General features: G+C 37.4%; 1 protein-coding gene across 1 annotated transcript; it reads right to left on the bottom strand.

Moving 5' to 3' along the window:
- Positions 1-2290: 2290 nt before the first annotated feature.
- Positions 2291-5802, bottom strand: LOC127131237 (uncharacterized). Its single transcript, XM_051060168.1, has 6 exons — positions 5545-5802; positions 5287-5451; positions 4713-5097; positions 4587-4667; positions 4065-4517; positions 2291-2412 (listed from the first exon to the last, which is right to left on the bottom strand). Exons 1-6 carry the CDS (start codon positions 5800-5802, stop codon positions 2291-2293), a joined length of 1464 nt encoding a protein of 487 aa, XP_050916125.1.
- Positions 5803-22335: the final 16533 nt, after the last annotated feature.

The raw sequence follows: 22335 nt of genomic DNA, 5'->3' as shown, positions 1-22335 counted from the left end.
GGAACTACTGAGGGTTTCAAATAAGGTGTCGAAATGACTAAGACTACTGAAGGTCTCAGAGTTATATTGCAGAAGATTAAGATTGTTGATGGTCCCAACATGCAAGTCAACATGGTTGAATTGGGTGAATATGCTAACATGAGGTCAGATGAGGAAAACACCTGCAAAGTGAAGATCAAGTGAAGGTTTCTTATCCTAAGAAGGATGAAAGCTTAGTCGAATTTCTACACCACTTCCAGAGGAAGAAGTCTGAAGTGATGTTGTGCCCAAGTTGCAGTTCCGTCTTTGACAAAAAGGTTGTAGAGAATATAGAGAGATTCGAATTGCCCGTCATAAGGGAAACTGGAAGGACACTCAAAACCAGTATGTCTTTGAAAAATGGGGAATCCCTCGAAGACAGCAACAAGGAGGCCCAAATATCCATGCGAACATGCAAGCCTCATTCAAGCCCACTGTTGATGCCCCTAGGGACAAATGGTTGAGGCCCACTAAAAAACAGGGCCAAGGTCGGGAGAAGTGGAGAAGCTTCGAGTTTGGTCGAGGATCTGCCATTGCTTATCAAAAAGAGTTCCAGGTGACGAAATAACAGGTTTATGGATCTGGAAATTACAAAGGAAAAAAAATCCTATGTCAAGATCCCAATGGAGGAGACAATAAAGGAGAAAGAAAGCTGAAAGAGAGGGGACTGAGAAAGACATGGCAAAGTCTAGAACTAACCAACCTTAATTTAGCAATGAGGTCGAAGACAAAAAGCTAGTAGGAAGAAGTCTTTTCTCTCCTAGAGTGGAGAAGCCCAAAGAGAAGACATCGGAGCAACCCCTAAAAGATGATGATATGTTAACTGATGACTTCGACTCAAGATCAGAATCATCTATGAACATCAATTGCAACATGGTCTATGTGTTACCTATAGAATATGATCATGTAACAGAGGTCGAAGAGACTAAAGAGATAGAAGAAATGGACAAATACAAGCCAGTGTGCTATTATGTGATGAATAACGGTTGCGTTGAGGAGTAAAATGCATTCTTAGAAAGATCGGGCGAAGGAATGAAAAACCATCTAAAGCTTTTGTTTATCAGAGGAAAGGTGGAAGATGTTGGAGTCAACAAGATTTTAGTAGATGGTGGGGCGGCAGTTAGCTTAATATCACAGTTCATGTTAAAAAGGATTAGTAAATTCGACACTGACCTGAAACCACATAATATGGTTTTATCGAATTATGAAGGAAAAATTAGCCATACTCTGGGAGTAATTCAGGTTGACCTAACAGTTGGGTCTATTACAAGGCCAGCTATGTTCATGGTCATAACATCAAGGGCCAATTACAATCTCTTATTGGGTCGTGAGTGGATTCATGGGATTGGAGAAATACCATCTTTGCTCCATCAAAGAATTTCGATATGGAGAGATGACGACATAGTGGAAAACGTTGAGGCTGACCAAATATATTTTATGGATGAGGTTAACCATGTGGATAAGCGGAATTTTGACAGGAATTTGGCAAATATTGCACCTTATAGCCATGTCGGTTTCCCATACATGCCTTTTGATAAGGCATTTTATTCTCTAAATCTGCACCCAACCCGTGGTTTCAACTGGGATAGAGAGGTCATGGGGGAAGTAGACGAAGTTGAAGGGGTTCCAGGACTTTGACCTACTGGTTAGGGAGACGAAGATAGGGTAAGTCTGAATCCAACACACTGGAAAAGATTTTGGTTTACATAGCCGAAAACAAGTAAAAAGCGACCTTAGAGGCCGAAGTAAAGTACATAGTTGTTGAAGCCAAAGATACTGAAGTACACCTTGAAGAGCCTAGAGTGGATTTTGAACCAAAGCCCCCTGATAAACAACACATCGATGTGACTATCCAGAGGCTCGACGCCATCTATGATGACGAACCTTTGGCTTTTGAGAAGGATCCCGTAGCACCTAGAAGAAATTGACTTGGGAGATGGAATAAGCAAGAGGCCAATATATATCAGTGCCAACCTTATCCCAGAACGCAAGGTCGAAGTGATCTAACCCTTGAAAGAGTATAAAGACTGTTATACTTGGGATTACAGTGAGATACCCAGATTGAGTAAGGATTTGGTGGATTTAAAATTGCATATAAAGCCTGGGAGAAAGCTAGTCAAGTAAACTCCAAGGCATTTCACACCAGAAATCCTATCGAAAATCAAAGAAGAAATCAAAAGGCTTCTCAAATGTAAGTTCATCCGCACAACAGGGTACATCAAATGGATTGCAAATATTGTTCCTGTTATAAAAAGAACAAAACTTTGAGGGTTTACATTGAATTCGGAGATTTGAATGCAGCAACCCCAAAGGATGAATACCCAGTGCCAATGGCAAAAATGTTTGTCGATTCAACCGCAGGTTTTGAGTATCTTAGTATGCTTGATGGGTATTCTGAATATAATCAGATTTTCATTACTAATGAAGATGTTCCTTGAAATTCTGGTATCAGATATGAGATGTCAAAGATAATCTCACGACACTAATATCTGAACAACAAGTGAAGTATAAAGAGGATAAAAATAGAGAAACAATTTAAACAGCGACACAAGCAATTGGTAACCCAGTTCGGCGCAAACACACCAACGTCTGGGGGCTACCAAGCCAGGAAGGAAATCCACTAAACAGAATTAGTTCAAAGACTCTTAGTAAACAACTTCAAGTTACAGTCTTTTCACCTAATCTCTACCCGTGTGACTTTTATCTAAGAACTCTTAGATATGAGACCATACTCACTCCCCCTCAATCACAGCAGTGATACTAGAACAAATACTACAAAGAAAGAAGACACACTTCAAGGACACATACTTGATCTTGCTTAAAAGCTTCAATCAAGTAAACAAATACACTCGTACTTCAAAGCTTAGAATGGACAAATTACAACACAAAACTCAGTCCATTCATACATCAACAAGATGAATGAATGGCTCACAATTCACAAGTTCACACAAGACTAAAACCCTAAAACTCTCTCACTTCATCGTTCGTATCTTGTGTGTCTAAATCAGGTTTTACACGGCCTTTAAATAGAATCTTTTTGAATGGGCATGGGCAGCATGAAACCCTAATTCTATTTTAATTGCGTATCTTCTAAGAAACAGCAGCTAATCATTCCTTTTTGGAAAATAAAACATTCTGGTTTTAAATAGAATTACTCCTTGAATAACGCATGCAATCTCCACATAAGCACACAAAGACTTGCATGAAAAGCGCAACAACAAAACAGATAACATTCAGACTGAATGTTCTGTATGCACATGTCTTAACATCGAGTTTGACATCTTGGCTAACTCCTGCACAACCATATTTAAACAACCTGCAAGAGGATGATATCACATGTCAAGACAACACGCGTGACATCTTGTGATAACACTAAGTTTTACCAAAATTGATGCCAACACATAGAACCAACAAACTCCCTCTTTGGGCAATTTTTGGCTAAAACATACATCAGATCATACGTTCACAAGAAATCAATCAAAGTGTCAGTTCAGCAGCAGAAGTAAACATACACACATTACTAACAAAAATAGCAACTAGTAAACACATATGCGATTGTGCTTAGAACACACCACCTCCCCCTTCAGCTTCACACGTACAGAACACAGAGAGTTCTCCCCCTATGCCACACAACTATACACCAGACAGTTCTCCCTCTTTGTATCAGTCAAACATCATCTAGCTATAGTTATTTCTCCCCCTTTTTAGCCAAAAGAGACCAAAGAGACAAAATAAATGTATATTTAGTCATTAACCGAAATGTCAAAAGTTAAAGGGTTACAAAACCAAGTACATAACCAGCTGTAAGCAAGCTGAGATACAAACCAACAAACAGCAAAACAGAATTGCCAAAATCAAGAAAATCCATCACAGCAAAAAAAACCATCACATCAATAGGGACCAAAGTCAAAGGAGCTAATTAGTAGAGCTTGAGCTTGCAGCTTCATCAACACCAGAAACAGAATTGCCACTTGTCTCATCATTGTTTGCAGACCTCTCACTGGAGGTGTGGGCTTCAGCTTCCTTAGCATGTTCAATATTTTCACCTTCAGCCTGCTCCAAGCTTGCAATCAAGGCTTCCAACGATTGTTTCCTAGTTGTTGCTACCATTATCTCTTCACCCAGCTCTTTGCAAGTCTCCTTAAGCTCAGCAATTGTTCCAACTTTTGAGGCTGGCTTTTTCATGGCAGATGTCATGACAATATCCTCGACATGACTGCCTTTAAACAATTTATAGTGCCCAGACAGAGCAAGTTTTCTTCTACTAGGTAAGTCATTAGAGCATATAATATCAGGGTGTTGATTCAGGATAATCCCACAGATCATAGAGAGAAAGGCAATAGGCAGCTTAACTGCATTAGTAGATGCATGCTTGATGATTTGTTCAAACATAAATCTACCATAGTCAAAATTCACTTTGGTTCCAACAACAAAAATAAACCTTCCAAGGGTATTAGCAATGGTAGAAATATGGTTGGTAGAGACCCAATTTGCAGCTCCTATTTTATGCAATATAGCATACTTGACAGTCAACTTCCCAGTAGGAAGATGCTTTTTAATAGGCCAACCTTTCACCTGCCTAGCTGTAATCTCTCTACATACCTCATTGTCTGTAGCTTCCAATTCACCTGCACCCTTAATTTTTCTTCCTAGAAAATTAGTAATAACCGTGGGAGAGAATGTGATACACTTACCCCTTACAAACACCTTGCAAAATTCCTTGCTATTCTTATCAGTAATATCCTCAGGAATGTTGACAATGAATTCCTTAACTAAACCCTCATAGCATTGAGAGAACCCAGACATAGTCTTCAACAACCCAACAACCTTTATCAGGTCCATGACCTCCTTGTCATCAACAACATCTTTTACCAACTCCCTTTCCATAGTCGCCCTTCTTTGAATCATAAATTTCCACTTGGCAGCTCCATCATCAAGATGGAAAGAGATATTATCCAAAGGAACAACAGGAACTTTAACAGGAGACTTCCTAGAAGTGGCTTTCTTCACAGGCGAGATGTCAAGGACATCTTCCTCAACATCCTCTTCAGACTTAGAATCTTCTCTAACCTTCCTCTTCTTCACTTCAACCTTGCTCCAAGATTTGGAGGGACCAATACCAGCAGTCTTCTTAGCTTTTCTAGCTGACATAAGTTCAGCCACAGATCTTCCTTTTCGAGTCTTCATGCGTTTAGCCACACTTGGCTTTAAGTGATGAAGTAAGTTATCCTCTTGATCATCAGACCTATCATCCTCTAGGTCAATCACATCGTTTGCATCATCATGTTTCTCAGAGTGGGAAGCATTGACAGTTTTAGATGCCACATATTTTCCTTTTTCAGACACGGTTTGCCCTAGAGAGCACAACCCTTCAGCAGCCATGTCCTTCTCAGAACTGGAGGAATCGACATCCTTCTCACTATGTTGTTCAACCTTAGGAGAGGGGTACATTTTAGACAGGGGAGTAGAAACTCCCTTTACATAATGTCCTTCATTAAGGATTCTAGTGACTAGGTTTCTTATAACTCGATCAGTGTGGTGTATATCTTCCTTAGAATTAGTGGCAGGAGTTGAGCCAGAAGGAATACTAGAGATGTTACCTTGATTGGGGCATGCAGAAGCTGAGGCATCTATGGGTTGGTTCAAATCAATGGCCTCGCAGGGAATAACAGAGAGAGGAACAACATCCAGAATCTCATCATCGGGAATGTCCATGGGAGGAGCACTAACCTTTTGAGTAGACTTAGTAATTTTTGAAGCAGAAGTATATTGATGTTGTGACATTTTGGAGTTTTTCTGGAAAAAGCATAGTTGCCCTAGCAGAGGTGTGTGAAGAAGTAACAGGAAGATGGAAGAGTTGGAGTAGGTAGTGAGGTTATGGGGGTAGCGTGTGAAGACGTAATAGATGGTATTTCCAAAACTAGGTGATGATTTACCATAATTGGGGCACTTTATTTTAGCCACATAGACACTAATTTGATTACTTTTTCCACTCCATATTAATCGCTACAAGTATTCATAAATACAAATCCCTAATTTTCCTCTCAAGACTTCAAACTGATTTGCATCCAAGGCCTTCGTAAAAATATCAGCTAACTGCATCTTAGTAGCAACATGCTCTAAGGCTACAATCTTATCCTCCACGAGTTCTCTAATAAAATGGTGTCAGATATCAATATGTTTAGTCCTGCTATGCTGAATAGGATTCTTTGAGATGTTTATAGCACTCAGGTTGTCACAGTACAATGTCATGACATCTTTCCTGACATTATATTCAGTCAGCATTTGTTTCATCCACACCAGTTGAGAACAACTACTTCCAGTTGCTATGTATTCAGCTTCAGCAGTAGACAGAGAAACACAATTTTTCTTCTTACTGAACCATGATATTAAATTGTTCCCCAAGAAGAAGCATCCTCCTGATATGCTTTTCCTATCATCAGCACTTCCAACCCAATCAGCATCACAATATCCAGACAGCACAAATTCAGATCCATGAGTGTATAGCATCCCATAGTCACAAGTGTCATTGACATATTTCAGGATCCTTTTCACTTGATTTATATGGCTCACCTTTGGTTTAACTTGATATCTAGCACATACACCTACAGCAAAAGCAATGTCAGGTCTGCTTGCTGTGAGATATATCAGACTCCCTATCATGCTTCTGTAGAGACTTTGATCCACACTGACACCATTTTCATCTTTAGACACTTTCAGATGAGTAGGAGCAGGTATCCTCTTGTGGCTTGCATTCTCCATGCCAAACTTCTTAACAATATTCTTGGCATATTTACTTTGAGATAGAAAGATAGAATCTTCCATCTGCTTGACTTGTAGGCCAAGAAAGTAGGTCAGTTCTCCAACAAGGCTCATTTCAAATTCATACTGCATTTGCTCAACAAAATGTTGAACCATCTTACTTGACATCCCACCAAACACAATATCATCCACATAGATCTAAGCAACCATGAGCTTTCCTCCTTCATCTTTGATGAATAAAGTCTTATCAATGCCTCCCTTTCTGTATCCATTGTTAATGAGAAACACTGTGAGTCTCATACCAAGCTCTAGGTGCTTATTTCAACCCATAAAGAGCTTTCCTCAACTTATACACATGCTTTGGAAGATTTGGGTCTGTGAATCCCTTTGGTTGTTCAACATATACTTCCTCATTCAAGTAGCCATTTAAGAAGGCACTTTTCACATCCATTTGGAACAGTTTAAACTTTAGAATACATGCCACTCCTAGCAACAATCTAATGGACTCTAGGCGAGCTACAGGGGCAAATGTTTCATCAAAGTCAACTCCTTCAACTTGAGTGTATCCTTGTGCTACTAATCTTGCTTTATTTTTAGTAACCACGCCTTTTTCATCAGATTTATTCTTGTAAACCTACTTTGTTCCAATAACATTTATTCCTTCAGGTCTTGGAACCAATTCCCATACTTCATTTCTCTTGAATTGACCTAACTCTTCCTGCATGGCATTGATCCAGAATTCACCAGTTAAGGATTCTTTAACATTCTTAGGCTCAATCTTGGACACAAAACAGGCGTGTGAGATCACTTCCCTTGATCTAGTGGTGACCCCTTTATTTGGGTATCATATAATGAGATCTTTAGTATGATCCTTCTGAATTCTGATAGAGGGTCCCTTATTAACTTTATCAGCTTCAGGTTCAGCTTGAGTGGACTCACTCTCACTACTTTTGTCCAGGAGATCAGCTGGGGCATCATCCAGAAATGTTTCAACATCGTCTATGACATTAGTCTCTTGATCATCAACAACAACATTGATAGACTCCAGCATAACTTTTGTTATGGAATTAAACACTCTAAAGGCTCTGCTGTTTGTTGAGTAGCCCAGAAATATTCCTTCGTAACTCTTAGGGTCCATTTCCTCCTTTGTTCACGATCAGCCATGATATAGCATTTACTACCAAACACATGGAAGTATTTGACAGTAGGTCTTCTTCCCTTCCAGACTTCATATAAAGTGGTTAAAGTCCCTTTTATTAAGGTTACTCTGTTGTGAACATAATAGGCCGTGTTCATACCTTCGGCCCAGAAGTGGTAAGGCAACTTCTTAGCATGAATTATAGCTCTAGCATATTCTTGGAGAGTTCTATTTTTCCTTTCCACCACACCATTTTGCTGAGGGGTAATGGGATAAGAGAACTCATGACCAATCCCTTCAGATGAACAAAATTCAGCAAACTTACTATTCTCAAATTCTTTCCCATTATCACTTCTGATTCTGATAACATGACTCTCTCTATCTCTTTGAAGTCTTTGACAAAGATCTTTGAACACATCAAACACATCATATTTTTCCCTTATAAAATTCACCCAGGTATATCTAAAGAAGTCGTCCACCACAACATAAGCATACCTTTTCCCACCAAGACTTTCCACCTGCATAGGTCCCATCAAGTCCATGTGGAGAAGTTCCAACACTTTAGATGTGGTGTCATGTTTGATCTTATGATGTGACATCTTTGTCTGCTTTCCAGTCTGACATTCACCACATACTCTTCCTTCTTCAATCTTTAATTTTTGGATTCCTCTTATAGCTTCAACAAATATGATCCTCTTCATTCCTTTAAGATGCAGATGACCCAGTTTTTGATGCCATAGTTTCACTTCTTCTTCTTTAGCTAGAGCACAAATGGATGAATAGCTAGTTTCTTGAGGAATCCACATATAACACTTGTCCTTAGATCTGACTCCTCTCATGATCATCTCATTTTTTACATTAGTAATCAAGCATTTAGTTTTTGTGAAGTTCAATTTAGACCTTGATCACATAGTTGACTGATGCTGATCAGGTTCGCAGTCAATCCTTTACCAAGCAGCCAATTATCAAGGTTAGGAACTCCATGGCAGTTCAGCTTTCCAATCCCCTTGATTTCACCCTTTGCCCCATCACCAAAAGTTACATAGCTAGTGGCATGGGATTGAAAGATAGAATCTTCCATCTGCTTGACTTGTAGGCCAAGAAAGTAGGTCAGTTCTCCAACAAGGCTCATTTCAAATTCAGACTGCATTTGCTCAACAAAATGTTGAACCATCTTACTTGACATCCCACCAAACACAATATCATCCGCATATATCTAAGCAACCATGAGCTTTCCTCCTTTATCTTTGATGAATAAAGTCTTATCAATGCCTCCCTTTCTGTATCCATTGTCAATGAGAAACAATGTGAGTCTCATACCAAGCTCTAGGTGCTTATTTCAACCCATAAAGAGCTTTCCTCAACTTATACACATGCTTTGGAAGATTTGGGTCTGTGAATCCCTTTGGTTGTTCAACATATACTTCCTCATTCAAGTAGCCATTTAAGAAGGCACTTTTCACATCCATTTGGAACAGTTTAAACTTTAGAATACATGTCACTCCTAGCAACAATCTAATGGACTCTAGGCGAGCTACAAGGGCAAATGTTTCATCAAAGTCAACTCCTTCAACTTGAGTGTATCCTTGTGCTACTAATCTTGCTTTATTTTTAGTAACCACGCCTTTTTCATCAGATTTATTCTTGTAAACCCACTTTGTTCCAATAACATTTATTCCTTCAGGTCTTGGAACCAATTCCCATACTTCATTTCTCTTGAATTGACCTAACTCTTCCTGCATGGCATTGATCCAGAATTCACCAGTTAAGGATTCTTTAACATTCTTAGGCTCAATCTTGGACACAAAACAGGCGTATGAGATCACTTCCCTTGATCTAGTGGTGACCCCTTTATTTGGGTATCCTATAATGAGATCTTTAGGATGATCCTTCTGAATTCTGATAGAGGGTCCCTTATTAACTTTATCAGCTTCAGGTTCAGCTTGAGTGGACTCACTCTCACTACTTTTGTCCAGGAGATCAGCTGGGGCATCATCCAGAAATGTTTCAACATCGTCTGTGACATTAGTCTCTTGACCATCAACAACAACATTGATAGACTCCAGCATAACTTTTTTTCTGGAATTAAAGACTCTAAAGGCTCTGTTGTTTGTTGAGTAGCCCACAAATATTCCTTCGTAACTCTTGGGGTCCATTTCCTCCTTTGTTCACGATCAACCATGATATAGCATTTACTACCAAACACATGGAAGTATTTGACAGTAGGTCTTCTTCCCTTCCAGACTTCATATAAAGTGGTTGAGGTCCCTTTTCTTAAGGTTACTCTGTTGTGAACATAATAGGCCGTGTTCATAGCTTCGGCCCAGAAGTGGTAAGATAACTTTTTAGCATGAATTATAGCTCTAGCAGATTCTTGGAGAGTTCTATTTTTCCTTTCCACCACACCATTTTGCTGAGGGGTAATGGGAGAAGAGAACTCATGACCAATCCCTTCAGATGAACAAAATTCAGCAAACTTACTATTCTCAAATTCTTTCCCATTATCACTTCTGATTCTGATAACATGACTCTCTCTATCTCTTTGAAGTCTTTGACAAAGATCTTTGAACACATCAAACACATCATATTTTTCCCTTATAAAATTCACCCAGGTATATCTGAGAAGTCGTCCACCACAACATAAGCATACCTTTTCCCACCAAGACTTTCCACCTGCATAGGTCCCATCAAGTCCATGTGGAGAAGTTCCAACACTTTAGATGTGGTGTCATGTTTGATCTTCTGATGTGACACCTTTATCTGCTTTGCAGTCTGACATTCACCACATACTCTTCCTTCTTCAATCTTTAATTTTGGGATTCCTCTTATAGCTTCAACAGATATGATCCTCTTCATTCCTTTAAGATGCAGATGACCCGGTTTTTGATGCCATAATTTCACTTCTTCTTCTTTAGCTAGAGCACATATGGATGAATAGCTAGTTTCTTGAGGAATCCACATATAGCACTTGTCCTTAGATCTGACTCCTCTCATGATCACCTCATTTTTTACATTAGTAATCAAGCATTCAGTTTTTGTAAAGTTCACATTTAGACCTTGATCACATAGTTGACTGATGCTGATCAGGTTTGCAGTCAATCCTTTAACAAGCAGCACATTATCAAGGTTAGGAACTCCATGGCAGTTTAGCTTTCCAATCCCCTTGATTTCACCCTTTGCTCCATCACCAAAAGTTACATAGCTAGTGACATGGGATTGAAGGTCAACCAGCAGGTTTTTGTTTCCAGTCATGTGTCTGGAGCATCCACTGTCAAAGTACCAATCTTCTTTGGCTGATACTCTGAAGGAAGTGTGAGCTATAAAGTTAGTAGCACCAACCCTAGGAACCCACTATTTTCTGTTAGCAGGAATGTGTTGTTTTGGTCTAGGTTGATGAGTAGGACTAGGATAACCATACAGCCTAAAGCAAAATGGTTTTATGTGACCAAATTTCCCACAGTAATGACATCTCCATCTTTGGCGTTTTCCTTTATGTTGTCTTTCCTTGTGATGTTGAGACACCTAATGTGACATCTTTGGTTTGCTACCAGTGGGACTACAGTCAGGAGAGGATTCATTGAACCCAAGGCCAGTCATGTCTCCTGCCATCTTTCCAGCCTGGAGGATTTTGTCTAAGGTGTCAGATCCACTGTTTAACATTCTGACATACTTTGTCATCTCATCCAGTTTGGAATTCAGGAACACAACTTCAATTTTAAACTTAGAGATGATATCTAAGTGTTCTGTCCTCTCAGTCTCTAGCTGGGTTATCAGTTTCTTCTGATTCTCCACTTGTTGACACACTTCTTAACTTCTGAAACACAACTTCCTGTAAGAAGTAGCTAATTCATCAAAGGTCAATTCATCATCACTGGAGTCTTCATCAGGATCCCATCTCCCAGTCAAGGCAGTCACAAGATTGGCAGATTCTCCTTCTGTTTCACTTTCAGAATTATCATCAGACCAAGTAGCAGCAAGACTCTTCTTCTGTTTCTTGAGATAGGTCCCACATTCAGCTCCAATGTGACCATACCCTTCACATTCAAGGCACTGAATTCCTTTGCCCTGTCTAGATTTTTCTTCAGATTTTGTTCTTCTTCCAGCATCATTGGGCCTACTGATGTCAAATGAGTTGTTCTTGACATTAGACTTTGACCTCACATCCATCCTCTTCAGGATTTTGTTGAATTGTCTTCCAAGTAACGCTAAATCATTTGCCATATCTTCATCAGTATCCTGACTACTTTCTTCCTTTTTATCTTCAGTCTTTGACATAAAGGCTATGCTTTTGACTTTCTTTTCAGATCCATCACTCATTCCCAACTCAAATGTTTGGAGGGATCCAATTAGCTCATCCACTCTCATCTTGCAGATATCTTGAGATTCTTCTATGGTTGTCACTTTCATGGAAAATCTCTTGGGAAGTGATCTAAAGATTTTCCTCACAAGTTTTTCATCTGACATCTTCTTACCCAGGGCTCCTGAGGCATTTGCAATTCAAGGATATTCATATGGAAGTCATGAATAATTTCATCTTCTTTCATCCTCAAATTCTCAAACTTTGTAGTAAGCAACTACAATCTAGACATCTTCACTCTAGAAGTACCTTCATGAGTGGTTTTGAGAATATTCCAAGCATCTTTAGCCACCTCACAATTGTTCACCAGTCTGAAGATGTTCTTATCAACCCCATTGAATATAGCATTCAATGCTTTAGAGTTTCCAAGAGCTAGTTCATCCTCCTCCTTGGTCCATTCTTCCTCAGGCTTCTTATCAGTTGTAACTTCTTCATCCTTTGTAGTGAAGGGATATTCCCAGCCTGTTAGAACAACCTTCCAAGACTTATTATCCAACGATTTCAGGAAGGCTACCATCCGAGGTTTCCAATAGTCATAGTTAGATCCATCCAGAATTGGTGGTCTGTGCACAGATCCTCCGTCTCTATCCATAGTACCAGAAAGTAACGTCCCAAGATCTCACCCAAAGCCAGAGCAGGATGCCCGCTCTAATACCAATTGAAATTCTGGTATCAGATATGAGATGTCGAAGATAATGTCACGACACTAATATCTGAACAACAAGTGAAGTATAAACAGGATAAAAATAGAGAAGCAATTTAAACAGCGACACAAGCAATTGTTAATCCAGTTCGGTGCAAACACACCTACGTCTGGGGGCTACCAAGCCAAGAAGGAAATCCACTAAACAGAATTAGTTGAAAGACTCTCAGTAAACAACTTCAAGTTACAGTCTTTTCACCTAATCTCTACCCGTGTGACTTCTATCTAAGAACTCTTAGATATGAGACCATACTCACTCCCCATCAAACACAACAGTGATACTAGAACAAATACTACAAAGAAAGAAGACACACTTCAAGGACACATACTTGATCTTGCTTAAAAGCTTCAACCAAGTAAACAAATACACTCGTACTTCAAACTTAGAGTGGACAAATTACAACACAAAACTCAGTCCAATTCATACATCAACAAGATGAATGAATGGCTCACAATTCACAAGTTCACACAAGACTAAAACCCTAAAACTCTCTCACTTCATCGTTCGTATCTTGTGTGTCTAAAATAGGTTTTACATGGCCTTTAAATAGAATCTTTTTGAATGGGCCTGGGCAACATGAAACCCTAATTCTATTTTAATTGTGTATCTTCTAAGAAATAGCAGCTAATAATTCCTTTTTGGAAAATAGAACATTCTGGTTTTAAATAGAATTACTCCTTGAATAACGCATGCAATCTCCACATAAGCACACAAAGATTTGCATGAAAAGCACAACAACAAAACACATAACATTCAGACTGAATGTTCTGTATGCACATGTCTTAACATCGGGTCTGACATCTTGGCTAACTCCTGCACAACCATATTTAAACAACCTGCAGGAGGCTGATATCACATTCAAGACAACACGTGTGACATCTTGTGATAACACTAAGTTTTACCAAAATTGATGCCAACACATAGAACGAACATTCCTAAAACAACGTTTCATTGCCCAAGGCTCATGGGCACCTATGAATGGGTGGTCATGCCCTTTGGTTTGAAAAATGATGGGGCAACTTATCAAAGAGAAATGAATTTTATTTTTCATGATTTTACTGAGACTTTTATGTAGATTTACATTGACGATGTTATTGTTAAGTCTGTGTCAGGAAAAAGTCATATTGACCATCTCCGACAGTCATTCGAAAGAATGAGGAAACATGGTCTGAAGATGAATCTTCTCAAATGTGAGTTTTGTGTGTAGGCAGAGGATTTTTTAGGATTTGTGGTCCATAAAATAAGGATTAATATCAACCAAAATAAAACCAAGTCCATAATGGAAGCGAAAGCTTTATCAACGAAGAAGAAACTGCAGTCTTTGTTGAGAAAGATTAACTTCCTAAGGAGGTTCATCTCAAACCAAAGTGGCAAAACTCAAGCCTTTTCGCCTCTTCTTCGATTGACAAAGGAAGGTTTCGAATGGGGACAAGCACAACAAGAAGCATTCGATAAAATAAAAGATTATCTTGTCCGTCCTCCAATTCTATCACCTCTTTGTAGAAGCAAAAGTATGAGGTTATATATTTCGGTATCTGATGTAACTATTGGAAGCATTCTTGCTCAAGAGGATGAAAATGGCATGAAAGAGACATTTGTTATCTTAGTCGAGTTCTTAACGATGTAGAAACTAGGTATAGTCTAGTTGAAAAATTATGCATGTGTCTGTACTTCTCTTGCACTAAATTAAAGCACTATATAAAGCCTGTTGGTGTGTATGTTTCGTCTCATTTTGACAAAATAAAACATATGCTTTCTAAGTCAATCTTAATAGTATAATTGGGAAATAGGCACTTGCTTTAACTGAGTATTCTTTGACCTACATGCCTTTGAAAGCTATGAAAGGACAGGTAGTTGCAGATTTTATCGTTGATCATGCTATGGTCAAAACGCCCCAACCCTTTGTAGAAGTTGAACCTTGGAAATTATATTTCGATGGTTCTGGTCATAAAGAATGAACGGAGATTTGAGTTCTAATCATTTCTTCTAACAAAATTCCAACAAAATTCAAGTACCGGATATAGGGTTCTTGCTCGAACAATGAGGCTGAATATGAAGCTTTGATAGCTGGCCACGAAATCTTTATGGAATTGGGGGCAACTAGAGTCGAAATAAGTGGTGACTCTGAACTGGTTGTCAAACAGATAACTAGGGCATACAAATGTGTCAAAGAAAATTTGATCATGTATTTCGTGATAGCAAATAGATTGATGAGAAAGTTTGACTACGTGAACATTAGACACATTCCTCGACTCAAAAATCAAGAAGCTAATGATTTGGCCCAAATTTCTTTTGGGTAAAAGGTGTCGAAAGAAAAACTGGAGGATTTAATTGAAGTTCAAGGAAGAGTAATGGCAACAAAGTTATCTCCATCAGATTAAGAAAAATTCAAAATATTGGCCATAGATGACTCAAATAACACATATTGGAGAAAGTCAATAGTAGATTATCTAGAAATCCCAACAACATTTGCAGAGCGAAAAGTCAGGTATCGTACTTTAAGTTATACTCTTATGGGAAACTAATTATTCAAAAAGACACCTGAAGGAATTTTTCTCAAATGCCTTAGTGAAAGTGAGGCATATATGGCTCTGTCAAATGTCCATAGTGGGGAATGTGAAGCTCATAAAGTTGGCCACAAAATAAAGTGGTTGTTGTTTCGACAAGGAATGTATTGGCCTATAATGTTGAAGGATTACATTGGGTTCACTAAAGGGTGCCAAGAGTGCTAGATACATGCACACATTCAACATGTTCCTGCAAGAGAACTATATTCCATAGTAAAGCCTTGGCCCTTTAGAGGTTGGGCATTATATTTGGTTGGTGAAATTCGACCAACCTCATTTAAAGGTCAAAGGTAAATTTTAGTGGGTATTGATTACTTTATTAAATGGATCGAAGCCATGCCTTTGGTGAACGTTGATCAAGAAGTAGTGATTGAATTTATCCAAAGGCACATAATTTATAGATTTGGAATCCCTGGGACCATTACAACTGATCAAGGATCAACTTTCACTGGTCGAAAGATGTAAGAATTTTCCAAAGGAATAGGGATTAAATTTCTAACATCAACGCCTTATTATGCCCATGCGAATGGTCAAATCGAAGCAGCAAATAAGGTAGTGATTGGGTTAATAAAGAAGCATGTGGGGAAAAATCAAACAATTGGCATAATACTTTAGATCAAATTCTTTAAGCTTGTCGAACGTCTCCTAAGGAAGCCACGAATGCTACGCCTTTTCGTTTGACTTATGGGCATGATGCAGTTTTACCAATCGAAATCTGTCTTTAATCAACTAGAGTTCAGAGGCGATGTGAGATTCCGTTTGGGTCTTATTTAAATATGACCATTGATGAACTAGTTGACTTAGATGAAGAAAAGTTGAAAGCCTTATAGTTATTGAGAAGAGAGAAGAAGGGAGTAGAGAAATCATATAATAAAAAAGTCAAAATTAAAACATTTTCGACTGGCGATTTGGTATGGAAAGTAATCCTCTAAAGAGATCCCCTTGGATATTTGTGACTGTCTCTTGATATCAGCATTGCATATCATGATCATTCATATATCATGCATAAAAGCTAAATTCAAATCATGCATAGTTCAAAGAGTCCTTTGCACTAATTTGTGTTGTCCCTTGGTCTTGTCGTTGATTGTTATCCCTTGACCCAAAGTCCAGTTGTCGCTGGCACTCCATCCAAAGTCCAATTATAATGAGAATCTTGAAGAGTCAATTGTCACTGGTGTTATCTCCAATCTGATTGTTATTGGTATATCTGGTTCAGTTGTCACTAATATCTTATTGGAAATCCAATTGTTATTTGGAACCCTTAAAATCTAGTTGTTACTAGTATCATTTCAAAAACCCATTGTCATTGGTATTTATCTAAAAGTCCAGTTATAACTGACACTCTGTTTGAAAATCCAATCGTAATTGGTATCTGAAGTTTGGTTGTCGCCAACATCATTTAAAGTCCAGTTTAAGTTGTCACCAATCCGCTATAAGCTGGTTGTAATCCATTGCTTACGATCCAAGTCTAATTATTGCTAGAATATACAGAGAGTTTGATTTCCCTGTTTTTCCCGATGGCTCCTATAAAGTGATGTATGACTCGTCATTTTAAGGAATTCCCATAAGCTTGGATGCTATTCTAGTTAGAAATAACTCCAATGATGTTTGCCTTGATTGATTTCTTCATAAAGAATCATCTTAGCCTTTTACATGGATGATCTTCTCATAAGAAGGCTCATAATCTAGTTTGTGCGTATGATTTTCTAGTGAGAAAACTCCAATGTTTTTGTGCGGATGAATTTCTTATAAGAAATCTCCAGAACTCTCAAATACATTCTAAATTGTCAAGCCGTGTTTGAACCTATTGATAAATCGTACTTTGAATGTTCCCCAGTGTCTTTTCCCCAGCAAATTGCCATCCCCGATGAGTCTTTACTCATTTCCTTTTACATTTCCTGTGAATTCTCACTATCATATTTCCATCATTCTCCACAGGTCTGTTTATCATCCATCATTCAAAAATCATGCTAGGATTCATCATATCCCCAGCAAACTAAAAAGAAGTTTGTCAGCCCATAGCATATCATGTCATTGCATCTAGGGGCAAAATTTGGGTCCTATGTATTTAAATACCTTTTAACCTGATCTCATGAGGATCATCATCACTCATGATATCCGGTAAAGACATTTAAATAGGAGAAGCTTTTATACCCTAAATTTCCCCCCACTCAATTTGTTTATATTCATCTTTCATTCCTTTGCATCCATTCTTATGCATACACTCATTTACACAAGGTTCATTAATATCTCAGGTGCATTATCATATCGACGGTTTCATTTGGTCATTGGATAACATTAAGTATATGAAGTCAAAATCTTGTGCATTTTTTTATCTGATCATTTGAATAGTCAGGCCATGGTATTCAATGTCAAATCATATGTGGTATTCATTGTAAGTTTCATTAAGAGAATGTATGTTTCCCTTTGGCCTTTCATTTGAGATAGTTGGAGTTTTGGTCAGCCTTAAGTCCTATAAATCTCATTTCATCCATAAACCACGTTTCTTAAGATTTACAAGCATTCATTCATTTTATTAATGAAACAAGTTTAATTTAAAATACACTCATTCGTCATTTTGTATTTTCCAATAGACATTCATTTGTAGGAGTGTTATTTATGATTCATTTTTTTTTTGCAAAATTCAATGGATAAGGCATAAAATTCACATGTTTTGTATTACATTACTAAAAGTTTCATAAAATTGTAAAAAAATAATAATAATATTCTTCACTCATTTTAATATTTTACATTACATGTTGATATTGGTTACATAGAACAAGTTGAAAAGAAAATCCTAAAAAAACTAATCTTCAAATCTCCAAATAACTTTTTGTTTTCTTTAAGTGTCGGGTTTTCCATGTCATGTCACCTTGTATTCATCCATGTTAGTCTCTATGCCAAATTCTTCTTGCTTTTGACCTAAGAAACCAAAAGGAGGAAGTGAGTTTCTAAAGATGGTGTAACCAAATGCAATAGATTCAATTGAAAACAAACTAAAATAATGTCAAAAATCAGAATTTCAAATTTTAAAAATAGAGGGAAGAGTTCACTATCAAACAAGATGAAAAACATAAAGTACAACAGAGTTTACACAATTTTGGCAATACCCTTTTATCATCTTAGAAAGTCTCTCATTTTTATTACCATGAATAAAATTTCAGCAGTAACGCACATAGAAAAAACCTAATCTTTCTACTATAAAATGAGAGCATCAAAGAAGAGGAAGATCATCCCTAAGTAGCCACCTATAACCAAAAACCTCTAGCCATCAAAACATAATACAGAGAAACAGACAAACTTACTCATATTAGAAGAAGAACAACAACAATTTATCAGCATCCTAAACACAAAAACTAGTTATCAATACAGAGGAAAAAACTTAGCAACCATCAATAAAAAATTATCACAAAATGGAATCCTAACCACCATTCCTATACTCATTGATACAAAACCTAACAACCTTAAAAAATGAGACATTAATACAACACACTCACGAAACACTCCTATGCAGCAGAAGGAGCATTCGCTATCGCTTATTCCAATCCAAACACAATAATCGGCCCATCCAAAGAAGAAGTTTCTGAAAAGAAAAGAAGGTCAAAATGCGAAAGGGAAAGAGGAACATACCGTGTCACACATCCCGTTGGAGCCGTCGTCATCGGTTTGAGGTAGTTTTCGACTTCTCTATTGCCGTTTGTTTTCACGCTCATATGTTTGTTGTGAAGCTGAAACTCCAACCTTTTTTACTTATCGCCTTCTTGACATGAGGCCATTGTTCAAGAACTGTTTTTTTGTTTGGTTTTCGTTTATGTTTAGGTAGTAGTTTCGCCTGGCTTCTATTTCTCATCGTTCTGAGTATTGTGATCCAAGTGTGTTTATCACTTTGGCATTTGATCCTAGCAGGCGTGATTTTGTGGTCCCATGGGAAGAGAAATTATTCTCATTTGTTTATAAAATCAAACTTATTTTTTCTTGATTATTTTGTTTTATTATATAAGTTTTGGATATTGGGATTTTCTCACGCGCATTGGGCCCATTAATCGTTTTGCACCTCCAAGATGTTGTAAATATTTTGTGAACAGTTGTTGTAAGTATAAAGTTGGGTTGCTGCTATTTTATTTTATTACGAGAAATCGGATTGTTAAGTGCGAATTCAACATTTTTGTATTATGCCGCCCAAATTTTGACACATTAATATGGTATTTTCGCCGCGTTATGACCCTTACGTACGACACTTTGATTCCGTTGTCGCTACGTACAAACTGGCTTTGAGCATATTGTGATTTATTCACTCCAATTTTTTTATATATTAAAATAATTTGTTACTTAAATTTTATTTAGATTTGTTAATTTTGATAATTAATTTTGGTTGTATTAATTAAATGGTTTATTTAAATTTTTAACTAATGATTGTTGATTAATTAAATATTGATCACTATGACAATTTCATAATTATTTTCAAACTAAATTCTTCCAATCTTATTCATAAACAAAATCTTGGTTCAATGCCAAGTGATTCATTTAAAACTCGATTGATTTCACACTGATGCAAATTTAAGTCATTTTCCTAAAACGATACAATTTCTAAAAAAATATTCTTTTATAATTTAAACTTGGGGCTAAAAAGAATATAGGAAGCGTTCGTTTCACTATTTCTCAAGTACTTGAACGATTGGCGCACGCCATATTGCTCGAATTCATGTCACTCGATTAAAACTTTAATTCGAATTCAAATCATCTTTTCCAAATGCATAATTTCTAAGAATATTTTTATAATCCAAACTTAGGATGAAAAAGAGTATAAGAGGCGTTCACTTTGTTATCTCCCGAGTATTCGAATGATTGGCGTCCGCCACATTGCTCGAATTTTCGTCATCCCTTTAAAACCCTAAAAAACTTACAAACGCGAGTCATCTCCCTAAATTAATATAATACTTAAAAATACTTCTTTCGTAACCTTTGGATAAAAAAGAACATAGTAAGCATTCGCTTCACTATTTCTCAAGTACTCAAATGATTGGCGCACGCCATATCGCTCGAATTCTTGTCATTCGATTAAAGCCACAATCTTACAAATTCAAATTATTTTTCCGAACCAACTCTAATTTCTAAAAGACTTTATTTCAATAATTAAATTTCGGATGATAAAAGGATGGGAGACGTTCGCCTCACCATCTCTCGAATAATTGAATGATTGGCGCTCACCATATTGCTCGATTTTTCCGTCTGTCAATTAAAACACGTTAAACGAACATTAGATAAAGGAATGGTGGCGCACACCTCATTGTTCCTTGAATAAGCGAGTGGGAGGCGCACGCCTCACTACCGTGCATATTCGATTTCCGCAAACAATTTTCAATAATAATTTGAACGAAAAAGGAAATAGGAGGCGTTCGCCTTATTATCCCTCGAAAGAATTGAACGATTGGTGTGCACCGCATTGCTCAATCTTTTGTCGTTCTTCAAAAATATCTTAAACACATCAAATCTATCTGTCCTCGCCCCCGTGCGATCAAAACCAATCAAACAAAACATCCAATGTATTAATCCAAGTATTGATGGAGTTAGTTGGGAGGGACTATAGCCAAGCTTTGGCTCATTCCCAAAGGGAAAAAGGGGAAAAGACACAATCTAATGGCTTCTGAATCAACACCGTTACTCTTTAACGTGTCAGTATACCGAAGGAACACAAAAAAAAGCAGATTCAGGTCCTCCGTAGGGCTTCTGGAGAATTGGTTCCTCTGTACGATTTGCAGCAAAGAGGGTTTAAGCTCAAAATTATGAGCTTGAATATTCAGGGGAGCAATGCTCGAATGAGGCCCGTCCTGAAATGCGCCGATAAATTCTTAAGAGGGTGCTCATAATTTTGCTCAACCATTGGGATAATATATTGGGTACATAGTTGTTCTAATCAACGTCTAATATGGAGAAAACGCCCGATCTCGTTAATCAGTTGTTCTATTTCGTCCCCAGAGTTATGGGTGCTTGGCATAAAACCAAGAAAAGGGAAATAAAATATCATAAAGAATTCCTTAGTCTATACGGCGAAGTATGGAAATCACGATATTGATTATTTGGTCCCCGACAATGGCGCAAAAAACTTGATAGGTTCGCAAGTGCAAGGAAATATTGTAGTAATATAAAAGAATCGAATCTACAAAGACCAATTATTGACCTATCGTTATCTATCACTATAGTGTAAATCTAAGACTAACAATAATTTTTGGATGCAAAAGAAATGAAATAAGCTAGTTTAAAATTCAATTAAAAGGAGACTAGAATATGGCTCTCGTCGACCTACTACACTCACAAAAGTCGTTTAGTTTATAATTAAATTGGGGGAATATTGTCTCATAAGAAAAATAATTAATTTAAAGGAACCATTCGCTCAGCCGAAACTAGGTTTTAGTCTAAAATCTATATTGCCGTTTTCGCGTGTTCAGTGTGTTAAATTGAAAAACTTTATATTGGAAATTAATTACTTTTAATTATTTAAAAATTATTTAAGGTTAAAAAATAAACTTAAAGGTATTACAAACTTCCGCTCTTCTAATGATAGATTTTAAGCGCATAAATGTCCGCTTTCGCATGTCCGTTTATATCCTTAAAATTCCTTTTTGAAAATTGTTATTTTTACTAATTAATTAAAAGGTGCTTTCGGAGTGTAAATAATTAAAAATTGTTTTTTTTTCTAAGTTGGATACAGTTATATTCTTTCGAATCGGAATCGATATCTCTAATTTATGCTTTTGCAGTGAACATTTTAATTAAAAACATAATAAAATC

Source organism: Lathyrus oleraceus, chromosome 3, assembly GCF_024323335.1.
Source record: "Lathyrus oleraceus cultivar Zhongwan6 chromosome 3, CAAS_Psat_ZW6_1.0, whole genome shotgun sequence".
Lineage (NCBI taxonomy): Eukaryota > Viridiplantae > Streptophyta > Magnoliopsida > Fabales > Fabaceae > Lathyrus > Lathyrus oleraceus.
This window is presented reverse-complemented; position numbering and strand designations above follow the sequence as displayed.